The sequence below is a fragment of the Pteropus medius genome, unplaced genomic scaffold (assembly GCF_902729225.1).
Source record: "Pteropus medius unplaced genomic scaffold, Ma_sr-lr_union100, whole genome shotgun sequence".
NCBI classification, from domain to species: Eukaryota; Metazoa; Chordata; class Mammalia; order Chiroptera; family Pteropodidae; genus Pteropus; species Pteropus medius.
This window is the reverse complement of record NW_024354503.1, coordinates 5,923,640-5,940,024: the sequence shown is the minus strand read 5'-3', so window position 1 is coordinate 5,940,024 and position 16,385 is coordinate 5,923,640. Positions and strand designations below refer to the sequence as shown.

The window sequence follows — 16,385 nt, the reverse complement described above, 5'->3', positions numbered from 1 at the left end:
GAGTGAGCCTTTATAAAGCTACCCTGCTTGAGCAGGAGGCATTTGCACTTCTGGTGTTTGTCGTCCCCTAGGATTTCAGGTATTCATTGTTCCACTGGCACATTGTTGAGACAGGAACAGCAGACCCAAGTTTCTAGAAACGCCCCCAGTGTCAGCCAAGCAGTTAGTCCAGCCTGCTCTCGAGAATCTCTAGGTGAGAAATCAGACTCCATGAGAAATAATACTTTATTGGGTTTAAAGTAAGGCCAATAAGAATTAGTGTCTGATGAGAATTAATTTGTTTTTAAAAATACAGTTGAGGGAAATTCTAAACAATATTTTTGAACGTATATCCCCAGTTTATATTCATTTATTTAGCAGTTATTTACATCTCTTACTGTATTGGCATGTTACACATTATAAAACATTCAAAAATATAAATGAAGGATATTAAAATAATTATGAAGGAATGTACTGATAACTTTTTCAGGTATTCCAGTGGATCATGTTATGTACTCCCAGGCATGTGTGCCCACATTGGAGATCACTGTCAGAGGGAATCCCTATCCCCATTAGAACACCATCCCCAGCACCCGGTGGATCATTCCAGAGGTAAACAAGACAAAAACTCTTTGAGGGTAGTATCTGCCATTGGTCCATTCTCTGCCAACCTTCATTGCTCTGATCAGACATGCCCAGTTGTGATTTTCAAACATGTTTTCCTTTTAAGCCCAGCTTTCCACAACTTTGTTGTGAAGTGTCTTCCTTTCTCATTGCAGCATTTGGCCACTCAGAAATCCCGTTTTGTAGGAACTGGCAGCCCTCATCTTTGCCCCCTCTCCTCTTTTGTGATCTTGCTCAATTTGATACCAAGATTAACTGCAAAGTGAAACTTGGCATTTTGCATGTGGTCTTGGCCCCTAGGGGTTCTGTGCCAAGGAGGAACTTTATGTCTCTCTTATTGCTTGTCCCAGAATACTCTCTTCCTCAGGGTCCTCCTGTGCAGTACAGATTGTCTTTCTGGAGGAGGGTAGGGGAACTGGTGGGAAGATGTGGATAGGATGCTAGATACTGAGGACTGGCCCAGCAGCCTATAAAAGCCTCTCAGTAGTCACCTGGAGAACTCCATGGTGTGGGGTATGGAGGCCAGGAGGCCTGGAAAGTGCAGTGGGTCCAGACAGCCCAGAGGGGAGTTAGCAGGCAAAAGGATGACAAACTCAGGTGTAGTACCCTAGAATCCAGGAGTTGGAAATTTGACCCTCTTTCAGCTCTCACCTCAGCTAGAGACTCATCATCTTTTTGTCTACCTCCTGTGTTCTGCTGACCGTGGTACCTAGTTCCAGATTTGCATCAGCCAGGAAACCAAAGTCTTGCACTGTTGAAGCTTTGACTGCTTTTCCCCTTCAGCTCAGGATTCATTAATGAGGCCTGTGGTCTTACCTCACTAAACAGACTTAGAATGACCTTGGAAGATTATCTCATTTTTGCAAAGGGTATAGGTTCGATCTTGGTCAATAATAATGATACATGTTATCCAGTGTTCATTATGTGCCAGGCACCGTGTTAAATGCTTTACAAAGATTCTCTCATTTGATTCTTAAAACAATCTTGCGAGGTAGGTAACTTAGCTTTGTCTGACAGGTAGTAAGCTAGGATCCTAACCAGGTTTATGACTAATCTGCCTCCTTGTTTCCTGATCTTTAAAATTAGGCTCTCGTCTACATAAGAAAGTTGAGGATTTAAATAGGTTTGTAAAGAGTCTGGCACACACAATAAGTGATATCTTGTCATTTTTCCAGAAGCTTGGCTGTCATTTTTATTTTATGGTTTTGGAGTGAAATAATCTTGGGTGGTCATTGTCATGTACTCAGTGCTGCAGAGATGAGGAAGACAGCCCTGGTCTCTCAGGAGCTTAGAGCCTTGGCAGGGGAGGGGCAGGAAGAGTGGAGCAGGAAGGGGGACAAGGATGTGGCAAACAAAAAAAGGCTCTCAGTTCGTGATCAGTATTGAGTCCCTCTGTATTAAAAGGCAGGAGGCACTGCTGCCGTCACCAAGTTTGGTGGCTTCTTTGATTCCTTTCTTATTGACCAGTGGGACAGTTGATGTTGGTGATGCAGGACTGAGTAGAACTCAGTTGGCTCTTCTGGATACCAAAGCTCCGAGTCCAAGGGCATCAAGTGCAAACTAGGCTCAAACAGGCCAGCCTTCAGTGGCAGGAACCTAGAACCTGAGGGAGTCTGGTGCAGTGTTTATCCCACTTCAAATCAGTCCCACAAAGCCATTCTCCATCCACAGTCTCATTTTTGTGAGACCTTGTCCAAAGTCTAAAGGCTTATAATGGTCAGCTGGTACCTTGGGTTCCCTGAGAAGCAGCAGTTAGGAAGCATGGTTCCTCCCGTGCCTAGAGGGTTTTATGAAAGCACTCAGCTACTTCTTCGTAACTGTGTTCATCATCATCTGCAAAAGAGTCCAAGTCAGTGACAATCTTTGGCCTTAGGCAGGTTCTTTTTCTACTTCAGGGCACGCTTCTCACCTGGCTAGGGAAGGGGTTGGTCTGGGTGCTCTAAAGTCCTTGCCAGCCCAGAAACCAAAATTCGTTTTTACCTCAACACTTAGCAAACATTCTCCCTGTATGCCTTGGGGAAGGTAGTGTGTTGGGAGATGAACTCATTTTCCTTGCCAGGGCTCTAGAGGCCTGGGAGAGGGACAGTAAGGACCTTTCAGCCTAAATCCATCCCATATAGGCCTGGCCATCCCTTGGGCACGGCCCTGCTAAGGGTATGGCCAGCACAATCAGAGGCGAAAGCAGCAGCAGAGAAAATTGGGAAGGGGAGAAGCAAGGACAAGGGTGAACAGGGGCTAACAGGACTCACCTGAATCTTGTGACGTAGTGGGCCTGGGGCCCTTCTTATGGGTAGAAATCTTGCTATATGTATTTGATCGGTTTTTGGTGACCTCTGGCAACGTCTTCATCAGATCTGAGACTTGAAAAGACTGAGAGAAAAAGCAGAAGTCAGCAGAGTTCTGAGAAATGGAGCAGCAGAATCCATGAAATGTAATTTCCTTCGAATGTCACTTCCTCTGCTCCCTTCTCTACTTCCTTTTGAGGGGAGAGGGTCTCAAGGCCCCAGGTGTTTTTACTATAAACACGTGAAATGTTCTCTGGCAGGGGAGAAAAGGGTCAGGGCGAGATGATAGGAGGCTAGAGACAGTGTTCCTGAGTTTCTCCACATAGGAGTTTGGTCACTGTGCTTCACATCTTGCTGAAGGGGAAAAGCAGTCAAAGATTCAGCAGAGTGCCAGAGCTGAGAGGAGTACCAGAAGGAAGAGGACTTACATCGAACTCCTATCTTGTGCCAGATGCTGTATGCATATCTGTTCATATAACCCTCAGGTGACCTTCTGAGTACCTGGTTCAGTCCCTAATTTACACGTAAGGAAATGGGCTCAGAGAGAGTATGCCATGTTAGACCTCACACAGGGGACCCTAACTGGGCCAAAGCTCAGGCCCAGGCCCTCTCTGTCACCTCTGAAACCAGTGCTCTTTCCCACATCGTGCTTCAGAAAGCAAACAGTATACCTCCCCTGATCAGCAGCGAAGAATACTGATACCCAGAGAGGAAAAGCTGCTGATTCAAAAACAAGAACTGGGCCTGATGTCACTTCTATCAGGAGCCAAGGCTGGGACTGAGGTCTGAATTCTTTCCAGCACTGTTGCAAGGCCTGTATTTTAGATGTCCCAGTCCATTCTTTGTCCTCCCAGAAAACAACTGCCCCTTCTCTGCAGATATGCCCCGCTTCTGGGGCTAAGACAGCTCAGGATTCATCTTTTTAACTTCCACTGCCATCCCACTACCTACCCACACAAACACGAGCAGTTAGGTGCTCAAGCCATGTGGTCAGACCCGATTTCAAACCCCAGCCCGCCACTTGCTGGCGATGTGATCTCAGGGAAACTACATCTCTGCATCTCTTGTTTTCTCAACTAAACAAAAAGCTATCAGTGCCCACCTCAGAGGGATGGTGTGAGAGCCAGCTGGGGCAGTGCATATAAGATGCCTGCCACAGAGCAAGCACCCAACAGGTAGCAGCAGCTAATGAAACATGGATGTGAGTCAGTGATGTTATCTCGGGTTCACTGGTGAGAAAACAGATACTCAGAATAGAGTACAGGCCACAGAGTGAATAAACTGGGACATCAACAGTCTTTCTGTGTCTGGTTCTTTCCTCCTTAGTGTGATTCAGTTTGGTTCAGTTCAGCACTCACTGGCACTTTCTTGGCCCACCTTGGAATGGGTGAGGTCCCTGCCCCCACAGAACTCTCATTCTAGCCAGAGACTCGAGTACAACTAACAGGAAACTGTGACCCACTCTATCCACCGCACCCCCACCTCCCCAGCAACGTCCAGCATGCAGGGTGAATACAAAAGAGGGAGAACTCACTGCCTAGGAGGACTCTGAGCTGAGCCTTGCCCAGGAGCCTGGAAGGAGGAAGAACATGCCTGGCTAAAGAACTGGTATGTGTAAATGCTGAGGTAGGAGTCTTGGCACAGTCAGGGGGCTTCAGGAGCGTCTCTGTATCTGGAATGTGGACTGCAGAGTGGGTGGTAGAAGATGAGCCTGGGAAGGTGAGACTAAAGTCAGCTTACAAAGGACCCTGGATGCCATGTTAAGGGGTCTGTATTACTCCCCTGGCAGTAGGGAGCCACTGAAATTTTCAGAAAATGGGGCCGAGACCCTTCGGTGACCAGGGACAGATTTGGGAGGCCATTCGGACAGCTGTGAGGAAGAGTTGAAGAGCCTGCTGAAACAGTTTAGGTGAAAAATGATGAAGCTTGAACTAGGAGGATGACATCAGGTACCAGAGGGAAAGCACAATGAACTTGGAGTCAGAATGCTATGTTCCAGTTCAGGCCTCCCATTTATTAATTGTAACATTGAGCAAATCTCACCGTCTCTGAGTCCTCATTTCCTCAACTGTAAAATGTGGACAATCACATCAACATGACGATTGTCAGGATATAATAAGAATAACAGATGCAAAGTACACAAGTTTATAAACTGCAAGTTCAATACGATTGTAAGAAATGTGATGCCAGACAAAGAGGAAATGGCAGGTCCTGCAGTGATCCCAGCAGGCGACCCCTCCCTGCCCATTTCAGTCATACCAGTACCTTGATGTTTCTCTCCTGGCTGCTCCGTTTCTTCTGCCCACCGAGGCCTTCACGTTTCGGGGGCCTTGGTGGAGGGGATTGGCTCTCGGATGCCGGTAACTTCCGAATGCGATAATAGAAGGCATCTGTCACCTCCTCTACTGTGACTGTGGGCGGAGACCCAGCTGGCTGTCTTGGCTGCTCCTCAGCCTCCACAACAGTCAGGTCGAGCCACTGGGGAGGAATCTCGAAGTACTTATCAGGCTCAGAGTCCAGGCTGACCACCAAGAAGGGTTCCATAATCTTTTCCTCCAGCCGCAGGCCCGAGAAGGAAGGCAGAGGGTCAGCAGGCTGGCTGGCGTCTTTGGCCACCACCTTGACCTCACAGGGCAGTGAGAACTGGGCAGTCAGATCTGCCAGGCTGTAGCGCCGGCCATCATTCATATCCTCCACGAAGCCGCCGGAGAGGTAGAGGGGCAGCACGATCTGTTCTTGGCCCTCTGCCTCCTCCTCACATTCTTCCTCTTCCTCCTCGGCCTGGTCACTCAGCCGATGACACACCAAAATGTCTATGTCCCCTCCTTGAGCCCCATGGGCCTGACCAGGCCCCATCACCTCCAACCTGTCTCCCACAGCCAGGGAAGCGAACCCAGGGAGCTCCACCTCATCGCCCTCACAGTCCTTGGTGGCCACCACCCGGAGTGGCTGGCCTGGCTGGAGAGCACTCAGGAGGTCATAGACCGTGGAGAACTCTCTTGGCCGTCGTCGCAGTTTGCCCTGGTAGGCCCCAGAGACCATGAAGTATCTGGGCACCTTCCGGCCCTTGGTTGAGGCTATTACCCGCCAGGACGGGAAGGCCAGGCCATAGATGCAAAGTCTCTGGCCTTTCCGCAAGGAGCCCATCCACGGGCTGAGGAAGATGGGGGGCCCCTCCGGAACTTCCAGGATCTCTGTGGTCAGGGGGAAGGGCCCCCCCCGGGCCAGGGCTTCACTCAGCAGCAGCGGTTGGATGAAGCTGACATGTTGAGAGGAGGCGGTGACATCCTCCACGTCAACCTCCAGGGTGGAAGGAATCCTGACCATGGTCCTGCGCACTGTGGAGGCGGCAGGTCACTCAGTGGCGGGGCCGCGTGCAGCCTGCAGAGCGCTCTGCACCCCCAGACCCGAGCCCTGGCCTGGCTGACCTTCCTGTCCTTATCTTTTCTTCCCTGCCAGCACTTTCCTACTCTACCTGATTCCTTGCCCACTTTGGCCTTTTTTAAAAAATTTATTATAGAAAGCTTTAAACATTTGTAGAAGTAGAGAGACTAGTAGTATAGGGAACCCCCACATACCTATATCCCAGCTCCAACACTGAGCTCCAGGCCCATCTTCTTTAATTTCTACTCCTGTCTGTCTAGTCTCCCTTCACTGGGTCATCGTGAACCAGATCACATCATGCCACCTGCGACTGTTTCAGTGTGTGTCTTTAAAAGGGATATTTTTAAAATTTTTTAAACATAACAATGTCATTACCACATTGAAGTAATAATGATTATTTGGTAATTCCTTAATATCCACTGTCCCATCAGTCCAACCACTTCTAAAGTTTAATTGAAGTTTAATTGAATGTGATTTTATAAGCTGTCTTTCCGAGTCCTTTCTGGATTTAAATAAAGAAATAAATCAGGAAAGACTGACTAAATGACCTCAAGCAACGTGTTTCCTCTCTGAATTAGTACCTGGGTATAAACTCAAGAAGTGACTGTAAGTATGAGGAAAACGGGCCCCCCCCCACCCACAGCGTTGTCTGAAGCACGTCACATGACGTACGTATCTTCCCCACTTGGCACATGAGAACATTAAGGCTCAGAGGGGTAGTGATGACTTCTCTCAGGACACACTTGGGATTTGTACCAGATGAGCTAACAATTGGTCGAAGCTGGTTAATAGGCACATGGGAGTTCATTGTGCTATTTTGATTTTTTCTTCAAAATATTTTACGGATTTCCTGAACTACCTCGGTATCCAGCACAGCCTGCCAAGCCACCATTAAAACCGCTAGCTGCCCAGATTGTGGTCTCTTACTGTCATTTGCCAGGAGAGTCCAGAGCTCCCCAGGAGAGAGCTAACTTCAGTTCCTGGGGAGGAAATGTTCAAGATGAACCTTGACCATCTTACACCAGAAAGTAAGAAAATCTATCCAAGACCACAAAGGTATGTCAAAAGGATTTAGGAGCCTCCCACTGGCCAAAGCGGAGATAATTTGATCATCGATAAGAATAAAATTTCAGTGGATTGGAACATGGAAAACATTTCATCTGTAACTTCAAAATTATTTTTTTAAAAACCTAAATAATCACTGATGAAGGGTGCTAGGGAGCCAGCTCGTTATTTTAAAAATTAGTGAAAAAGGTTATTTCTTAGGACAGTCCTCAGTGCAGGCTGGTGGCAGGGTTGGTGAAACAGGCAGATCCTGGCCAGGTCAGGCCAGTCAGAGGCTGAGCCTACCCAGGGACCTCTACACACACAAACACAATGTCCTGAATTTCCTGTACAAACTGTAAGCAAAGAGTAGGTGAGGGGAGTTTTCTCTTTATGTAGTTTCCTGGCTAATAAATGAAATAATGATCAGATTAAAATATCACCATTGCAACTCCTAATGAAATCATGGATCTAGGCAGTGGTCACCAGCAACCACTCATATCACAAACACTGGCCCATTCATTGTGTTATTTGACCTACACCACACGGCAAGGCTGGTGTTCAAGTTAGATTGGTGGCAGACAGAGCCAAGTGGGGATTCCTTGTTCCACACCTCATGTGACAATGAGAAATTGACTTGCATCTGGTCAGGCCTCTAGAGCTAGGTGCCTGTTGATAGGTGTGCAGAAAAGAGCTAAAATATCTGGCCTGAGACTGCTCTCACTAAGAAAGTCTGCCTGCAGGCTTGGTCCTGGGCTGGCATGTAGGACTGTGGATTTGGGGAGGGCCCCCACCATTCCCTGATAAGAGTGGGTCACTGTGCAAACAACGTGGCTAATGCTGAACACCTGCTTTCCTTCCAGGAGCCTGGAATTTTGGTACATGCTGGGCAGAGGGTGGCTACATTACCAGGGAAAACCTTGGGCACTGTCTCTAATGAACTTCCCTGGTAGACAACACCCCACGTGTGCTGGCACAGTTCAGTGCTGAAGGAATTAAGTGTGCCCTGTGTGCCTCCCCTGGGAGAGGACTCTTGGAAGCTGCATCTGGCTTCCTCTGGGCTTCTCCACAATGCACTTCTTCCCTTTGCTGACTGTGCTTTGTGTCCTTTTGCTGTAATACATCACAGTCTGCCGAGTCCTGTGATCCTCCCACTGAACCATCGAACCTGGAGTTGGTCTCAGGGCCCGACCCAACAGGAAACTCAGGGGGCAGGGGAGGAGGTTAACACCTCCGCAGGGATTCTGGCAACAAAATCCAAAATATGAGAAAGCCTACAGGAGAAATAGCCTCCCTTCAGCAGATAAATTACAAGAAAAATAGAAAAGGGGAATCTATAGATTAAAAGGGACTTAAGAGACCTAACAATTGACAGCAATGTTGTGGACCTTATGTGGATGTGAATAAACTGTAAAAATATTTAGAAGACAGTGGAGGAAATTCAAACACCAGGTGTCTCGCCACCAAGTGGTGAGAATAGGAGTTATTGTTCATCTTTTTGGTATGATGATGGTATTGTGTGTCTGTTTAAAAAAAAAGAAGAGTCACATATTTTTGAATAGAGACACTTTTTTAAAAAGAGACACATATTGGAGTCTTTACAAAAGAAATGCTATGATATCTGGGATTTCTTTGAAATAATCAGTTGGGGAGAGTGAGGATAGGGAGAGATGAAACAGGGTAACTCGTGAGCTGCTTGCTAATTGTGATGTTGGGTGATGGACTCATGGGGGCTGGTTATACTACTCCCTGCTTTTTTATATGTTTGAATTTTTCCATAACGAAATAGTTTTATTTTAGTTTTTAGGCGAGGCAACCCTTGGTTGACCTCACAGATTGCAAGGACCTTGTCAGCTTACAGTCCCTTATTTTTTTATTTTTTACACCTACAGCACCTGGTCTTCCTAGGTGGTCTCCCATCCAAGTACTAACCAGGCCCGACCCTGCTTAGCTTCCGAGATCAGACGGGATCGGGCTTGTTCAGGGTGGTATGGCCGTAGACTAAAATAGTTTTAAAAGATTTTGTTTTTGAAAACAGGGCGAAGAATACTCACTTGGCTCTGTAGTCTGCCGGCAACCCTAACCAACTGCTCTCTCGTTAACTGCCAGGGAGCGGAACCTCAAACTCCGGCCTCCAGGAAGGAGGTCCCGGGGCACAGTGCTTTCACCTCCACTCAAGCTCAGCCTCCGACTAGCCAGACGGGCCACCTTCTGCCTCAGTACCACCAACCCTGCTCTGCATGCTGCCACCAGCCTGACCTAAGAATAACGCATGAAAAGGCTAGAGGATTCGCCCAGGGGCCTCTGTCACCTGCCAGAAGGACCTTCAGGAACAGTACTGCTCTCCTCAGAGGCAGGAAAATGTTTTTTCTCCTGAGCAAATAAATGGTCAAGGTTTCACGTTGTAACACTGTCTCTCGGTCTTCGCTGTTAGCAAGCTCGCAGCCTAATTTCTGCCCAGTCGTATACACTACTGGGGATCTCACTCTTAAATTAGCCCATTTGCCTATCTCCTTTTATACCTAACTTCCCACTCTTTGGGAATCTTTATTCTGTTATTTTGTATATACTGAGTAAGCCACCCTAGACTGTCCAACGGGGGCTGGAGTCTTCCATCAGAGCGAGTCGCCAGGGTCCCCTCTCTCCCTTCCCCACCAACCCCCACCCACCTGCCCAGGCAACTCACAGTGCATGATGGCTTGGATCTCGTACTGGGGCTTCAAGGTCAGCGTGCGCCAGGGGAGGGTGGGGCAGGTGAGGAGGAGGTCCCTCAGGGCTGGGTCCTGCAGGGCCTGCAGCATGGTCCGAGGGGCACCAGTCTCCAGTTCCCAGAAGGGCCCCTTCTGGAACAGGGGCAGGTGCAGAACGACTGGCTGGGTCTCTGTGCCCAGCACACAGCGCGCGTAGCAGTTCTTGGGGTGCCTTTCCACAGCCTCGAGCATGAGGGGCTGCTCCTGAGGCACTACCCTGGCCTTCGTGTCAATTCTGTGGGTTGACATGAACCAGATGGGCAGCTGCTTGGAGCTCCGCATTACAGAAGAGACCAGCTCCTCCAGGGTTCCATAGCTCTGAGGGCCAGTGAGGGGACTGAAGTGGCCTGTGGAGCACAGCAGAGGGTGTCAGTGTGGGGCAGGCTTTGGTTGTGTCCAGGGCCACATACACCAGGCCCTGGTCTGGTCCCAGAGAACCCAGACAGAATCCCTTGAGGACAGATGTCAAGGGCAAGCCAGCTTCTGGACACCCAGGCTGCAGGGCTAAGGGACAAGGGACAGCAAGGGACCATGTGTGAATGGACAGTGAAGGGCAGAGGTGGAGACAGTTTCTTCTAACACACAGGAATGGACACAGAGGGACTGTTGCCAGAGACAGATAACAGAACAAGGATGAATTCCCCAACAGCCACATTGACGACTGCCACATTTTCCTATTTTCTGACCCCATCTGCCTCCAATTTAGCCAACTTTGCCCCCAGGTACCTCATGTCCCACATATCCAATCCCACACATTCAATATCTATCACCCCATTCTAGGGCAGCACCACTGTCCCTCTCCCAAACTAGAAACCCAGGAGCTACTGACCCCCTGGAGCTACTGGCAAAATGACTCTGACCACCCCCCTTAACTGTCTGCCAGTTCTGGCTGCCTGACTGCTCTCCTCCCTTCTACCCCTCCCCCACCCCATCCATCCTTTTCCTGCCACCCAGCTGGCCTAAAATAATCCCACATCTGGACATAACTTCACTTTTGAGAGTTTCCTACCCAATCAGCTCAACACGTATCCTACCCAGGAAACATCATACAAACCAGGACTGAGGGACATTCTGCAAAAGCACTGGTCTGAACTCTTCAAAAATGTCAATGTCAAGACAAAGAAAGGCTAAGGAACTCTTGCAGCCTGAAGGACTCTAACGAAATAGGACAACTGCCTGAAATGTGTGATCCGGGACTGGATTCTGGTTCAAGGGGAAAAACTACTACAAAGGACATTATTAGGACAGTTGGTAAAATCTGAATATAGACTGTGGGTTAGACACTACTATTATATCAATATAAAATTTCTTAAATTTGATCACTGAACTATAGTCTTGTGAGTGAGTGTCCTTGTTTTTTAGAAGAGACACTAAATATTAGGAGTGATATTTAGATGTAAAAGGGCATCATGTCTGCAATTCTTAAATGGTTCGGGAAAAATATATGTATACATATAAAATACATATAATAACATATGTTCGTGTGTGTGTGTGTGACGAGAGAGAAAAAGAGGAAGAAAGAGAGAGAAAGTAAATGTAATAAAATATAACAATTGGTGAATCTGGATAAGGCTGTACAATAGTTCCAGCAAGCCTTCTGTAAATTTGAAAGTATTTCAAATTAAAAACAAAATCCTCAAAATACAAAATAACGTACATCACTTTCATACTTAAAACTCTCACTGGCTCCTCAATGCCTTCAAAATAAAGACCAAAAGACCACACGAGTCCCCAGTGGTCTGACCACCCGCCACCTCCCACCACTTGTGCTTCACCTGGAACCCACACCCTCACCCATCCCGTTGCAGTGATTACAGTGAATCATACTAAGAACCAGCCTTCAGAGGGTGCCTGCTCTGTGCCAGGCTTGTTCTATGTGCTTCATGCATGGCAACTCATCTCATCCTCACATCAAGTCTGAGTACCCCAGTCACTCAGGAGGAAGCTGAGGCCCAGAGAGGTCATGGGAACTTGCCAAGGCCACAGCTAGTGGCTGACACAGTGGGATTTCCCACCCAGGCTGTTTGTGGGCTTCAGCACCTGGCCCACAGTCCACCACACGACATGCCTCCTGCAGAAGTGAGGTACATGAGGTTTGTACACATGTTACTCCCTCTAGGGATCCTTCCTCCAACTAAGATGCCACCCTTCTCCAGGAAGCCTGCACAGTCCACTGAGGCAGGCAGCTCCCGCTGGAGCCCCCTCTAAATTTGTGTCTACTTCTACTGTTGCCCCCCTCTCACTGCCATCCTGGATGCCCCCCACCAGAGAGGGCTACCCCTGGTTCATCCTGAGCCCCACATCTCCAGCCCCTAACACAGGGGCTGCCACACAGTAGGTGTCAGTAAATGCTTAGTAAGTGAATGTGTGAGGGGACACGGCACATGGACAAAGACTTGGAACAAATAAGTCCCAGCCAAGATGTGATGAGAGAGATGGGTAAGGAGAGGGTGCAGCCATGCCAGCCAGGCTCAGGGCAACGTCACACCTCCCTGAGGATGGATAGTGGTGGCTGAAGAGCCACGGTGGGAGGGAGAGCTGGGGTTGGCAAGCCCACGAGTATGTCCGCAGGTGTGCCTGGAGGCTGCCAGGGCACTTGGGGAGAGGGAGGTGCCCACCTTACCCTGGAAGTTGGGGTCCAGCTCTATGGTCTGGCCCGTTCCAGGATTCTCGCATACCACCTTCTGGAGGCGAACCTGGGTGACTTTAATCAGGTCCCCCGTGGAGAGGCTGCACTCATTTCCAGAGATCTCGTAGATGGAGCCTGCAGACACAGACTCAGTTTCAAAGTTCGGCAGGGGCCAAGCACTGGGCCTTCCCTTATGGCCACTGGATCAGCCGTCCTCGGGCAGCATAAATGCTACCTTTGCCTCCTAGCACTGGATGTACTCCTCTGTGGTACATTCTCTGGCCTTCATGTCCCCGTGCCTCCTAAACTGAGCTCATAGGGCAGGGCTGATTTATCTTCGCATCACTGCAGCCAGAAGAGGCCTGGCCTCTAACCATATGCTGAAGGCACGAACGTGTAGAGAACCTGGTGACTCCCCATTTCCTTATTGTACAGTTACAAAATCAGGCCCAGAGAAGGTCAGTGGCTACCCAAGGTCACACAGAGCCTAGCATCCATCCCGGTGCTTTCTTCTTCTTCTTCTTCTCCTTCTTCTTCAGATGAATGGTTTTTTAAAAAGTATAGGAGAGAATGGAAAGCCAATGACAGGGGATGGGGAGGCCAGGAGCAGGGTGCGGGGGGGTGGGGGGGCACAGGCAGGGTTCTGGGCCCCCTCTTTTGAGCCCAGTAGTGTCGCTTTCCTGGTTTAAAGTTCTTAAAACAGTGTCCGGAACATAGAAGGTGCTCAATAGAGATCTCTCCCACACATGGAGTGCACAGGCTCTGCACCCTGCTGACAACAGAAAGTGCAGCTGGACAAGCCTTGAGGCCACCTGACCCCAACCCACCCCAGGGCAGCCCCAGCAGGACTCTTCACAACAGCCCTGAGAAACTGGTGAAAACTCTACCACTTACCCCCAGGAAAACCCCACCCCTTACACACAGGCTCATAAAACACAGTTCTGTCTACAGTCTCAGGGGTAGGCCCTGGGGCTGGTGGGGACAGCTGCAGTGGTGCCGAGCGCCGTGGTCAGCACTGCAGATGCGTCGTTTTAAAACCCACGACTGCCCTCAGAGGGACCGTTTCCCTTTCCTAAATAATGAAACAGCCTCAGTGAGGCTGAGTGGGCAGCCCAAGATTATAGGTAATAAGAGGCCAAGTTGGGACTCAAGTCCAGGGTGTTTGCCTCCAAAGCCGCAGCTCCTCAGGGGTTCCAAGTGGAAATGTCCAGGCCAGCCGCCTGCTCCATCAGAATCATCATCTGTCCTCCACACTCACCCCACCAGGCTCTTTTCTTACCCTAACTTCCGTCCACCACCCGGCTCACGGAAAATGAAGAAATGCAGATATTATGACACACAGCGGGTAAGGGATGTTGGGAGGAGAGCAAACAGAGCACAGGTGCCTGCTGGAAGCCCAGAGAGGTAGTGTCAGGATTTGAACCCAGATCTATTAGATTCCCAGGTGGACCTGGCGGGACCCACAGTGCGGTGGCCTGTCCTGTCCACTTTGTGGCCCTCCATATGTCTCACCCTTGGTCTAGAACCCACATGGGGCCTCAGAACACTTTACTGGAAGCTGCTGTGGCAGAGCAAGGGAACAGAGAAAGGGGACAGCGAGAGCGGACAGGATGGCTAGGGCACCCATGCATTCGTTTGCTCTCTAAGGAAGGAGCCTTCCTCCCCAGCACCACCCAGTGTCTGGGTTCCCTCTCTCATCCACGTCCTCCTTCCGGACGCGGATGCCCGCAGCTCCTCCCTCACCCGCAGCAGCCAGGGTTTCCCATCTGCCGAGCAGCCGTCCTCTCCCTTCCACCGCCCGTCAGTTCTTTGCCTCTTGCGCTCTCAGACGATAACAAGTGACAGGGCCCTGCTGTGTACCCATCCGTCCCTGTGAAACAGGTGGGCTGTGGCCAGGTGGGCAGATGTGCAGAGAGCTGGGAAGGCTTCTAGGATGAGGAGCTATTTAAGCGGAGAACTGAAGAGCTGATCGGATCAAGTACCGCCCATTGCCAAGCAGAAGACAGAGGTGGGATGAAGGAACTGAAGGAGGGCGGTGTAGATAGAGGGGCGTCAAGGGTGTGCAAAAAAGAGGCCACACGGAGGGGAGGGCTGACTTGGCACTTAAGAATCAAGCCACAGCTACCTGTCGTGAGTGCCTAATGCCGCGCCGCCACACCGTAGGCCCTCAATCAATGCAGCTGGCTTGGCTCGGTTCCACCCATCTGTGTGTCCGAGCTCATTACCACCCTGCGGGGCAATCGGCGAACCTCCATTCCACGGAAGCAAAAGCCGAGGCCCAGAGAGGTTAACTGTAGCCCCAAATCACATAGCTTGGGCAGTGGCAGCGTCGAGATTCGAAGCCGGGGCTCACTTTCTCAGGTTTCTAACGCCCTGGCAGCGCCTCTGCGGGACACGCAGGGAGAACCTGGCAGCGGAGGAGCCCGGGGCCGGGGGGTCTCGGCACCTCACTCACCCTGGAAGTAGACTCCCGAGCAGATGCGCAGCACACGCGGGAGGGAGGCAGGGTCCAGGGCGCAAACGAAGTCCTGCAGCGACACGGACGCCATGGTCCGCGCGGCTCGCTAGACGCGGACTGAGCGGCCGGGCGCGCGCGCTCAGGCCGGAGCCGCCAGCCCCGCCCCGCCAGCCCCGCCCCGCTGGCGGGGAGCCGCTGCTCCACCGCGCCCACCCGCGCTCCGGCCTAAGCCATTTCCCTCTCCCAGCCCCAGTTTCCGCATCTCTAGAAGGGGGTTGCAATACCTACATGTCACATTGGTGGCACGATTTAGCAGGTCTAGATCAGGACCTGACCCCCGGGAGGATCTGAATAAATAAAAGCAGGTCTCTACCTCCCCAATTGTCAGTGATGGACCCGGTGGAGGCGGGACGATGATGAAGATTCAGGAAAAGGCCCAGAAGCCCCTCCATGCACCCACTGTCCCCGAGGCCCTCCTAGTTAGAACGAGGAAACGCAGCTTGCCTGGCGTGGTACTTGCTGGGTCGCATAGGAAAGACACCGTCCTGCTCTTTGCGTCTGAGGAGGAAGACACAGTGTCAGGTCTCCTGAATTCCTCTCCAGGACACTCCGTGGTCCTCTACCGACACGGAACTCCTTCCCTTTCCAGGACATTCACACCCTCTGGACAATTCTAGTTAGAAATTCTTCCTTGGGCTAAAGAGAAATCCGCTTAGGAGAATCCAACCTCTTCTCCTGACCCCACAAGCTTAGATGAGGCTTTTCCATTTCTCCGTCTCTCAGGAGTTAGATCGACAGAAGTTCAAATTCCCGTTCCTCATCTTGCTTGTTATACTTTGATTATCTGAGTTTTAGTTTCCTCGTCTATAAAATAGGAGAAAGAATCTTAGCTGTTTATGAGGATTAATTGATATGATATAGGCATTGCACAAAATGCTTTATTTCATTTTTTTGTTATTATAAAAGTAATAGAAGACTTCTAATCAGAAATAATAATGAAAGTTTAAAATAAAAAGAATAAACTCTAATAAAAGACATTTGACAAATAAAGAGGACAAACATTCTTTTCTCATCACACAGTATATTTACTACTAAAATTTTGCTGTTTCTTTCCACTCTTTATTCTGCCTGTTTTTCTAAATTTTCAATTTACAGTAAAGTTACAAAAGTACTAGAGATTTCCCGTACATCCCTCAGCTAGTTTCAAATTCCTCCAACGCTGCCATCTTGCA

General features: G+C 49.7%; 1 protein-coding gene and 1 non-coding gene across 7 annotated transcripts; both read right to left on the bottom strand.

The window, feature by feature from the left end:
• Positions 1-207: 207 nt before the first annotated feature.
• THEMIS2 (thymocyte selection associated family member 2) lies at positions 208-15,836 on the bottom strand. 6 transcript variants are annotated; one of them, XM_039854083.1, is made up of 7 exons: positions 15,658-15,836; positions 15,151-15,223; positions 12,690-12,830; positions 10,003-10,413; positions 5,148-6,226; positions 2,853-2,973; positions 208-2,436 (listed from the first exon to the last, which is right to left on the bottom strand). In XM_039854083.1, exons 1-7 carry the CDS (start codon positions 15,805-15,807, stop codon positions 2,381-2,383), a joined length of 2,031 nt encoding a protein of 676 aa, XP_039710017.1. In that variant the 5' UTR covers positions 15,808-15,836; the 3' UTR covers positions 208-2,380. The 6 variants fall into 6 exon arrangements, with proteins under 6 accessions (XP_039710017.1, XP_039710018.1, XP_039710020.1 ...); XM_039854084.1 differs by having other exon boundaries at positions 5,154-6,226; positions 15,658-15,832; XM_039854086.1 differs by lacking the exon at positions 15,658-15,836 and having other exon boundaries at positions 15,151-15,287.
• On the bottom strand, positions 9,200-9,318 carry LOC120596343 (5S ribosomal RNA). Its single transcript, XR_005651140.1, has one exon. It is a non-coding gene; the product is annotated as a 5S ribosomal RNA (ribosomal RNA).
• Positions 15,837-16,385: the final 549 nt, after the last annotated feature.

What these genes read in the sequence shown, in the direction of transcription:
- THEMIS2 (XM_039854083.1), bottom strand. Translation starts at nt 15,807, where the DNA reads ATGTCCTGGAAAGGGAAGGAGTTCCGTGTCGGTAGAGGACCACGGAGT. An exon ending in CCCAGCAAGTACCACGCCAG is followed by an intron (nt 15,224 to 15,657) that starts GCAAGCTGCGTT and finishes GTGTCGCTGCAG; the next exon opens with GACTTCGTTTGCGCCCTGGA. An exon ending in AGAGAAACATCAAGGTACTG is followed by an intron (nt 2,974 to 5,147) that starts GTATGACTGAAA and finishes TTTTTCTCTCAG; the next exon opens with TCTTTTCAAGTCTCAGATCT.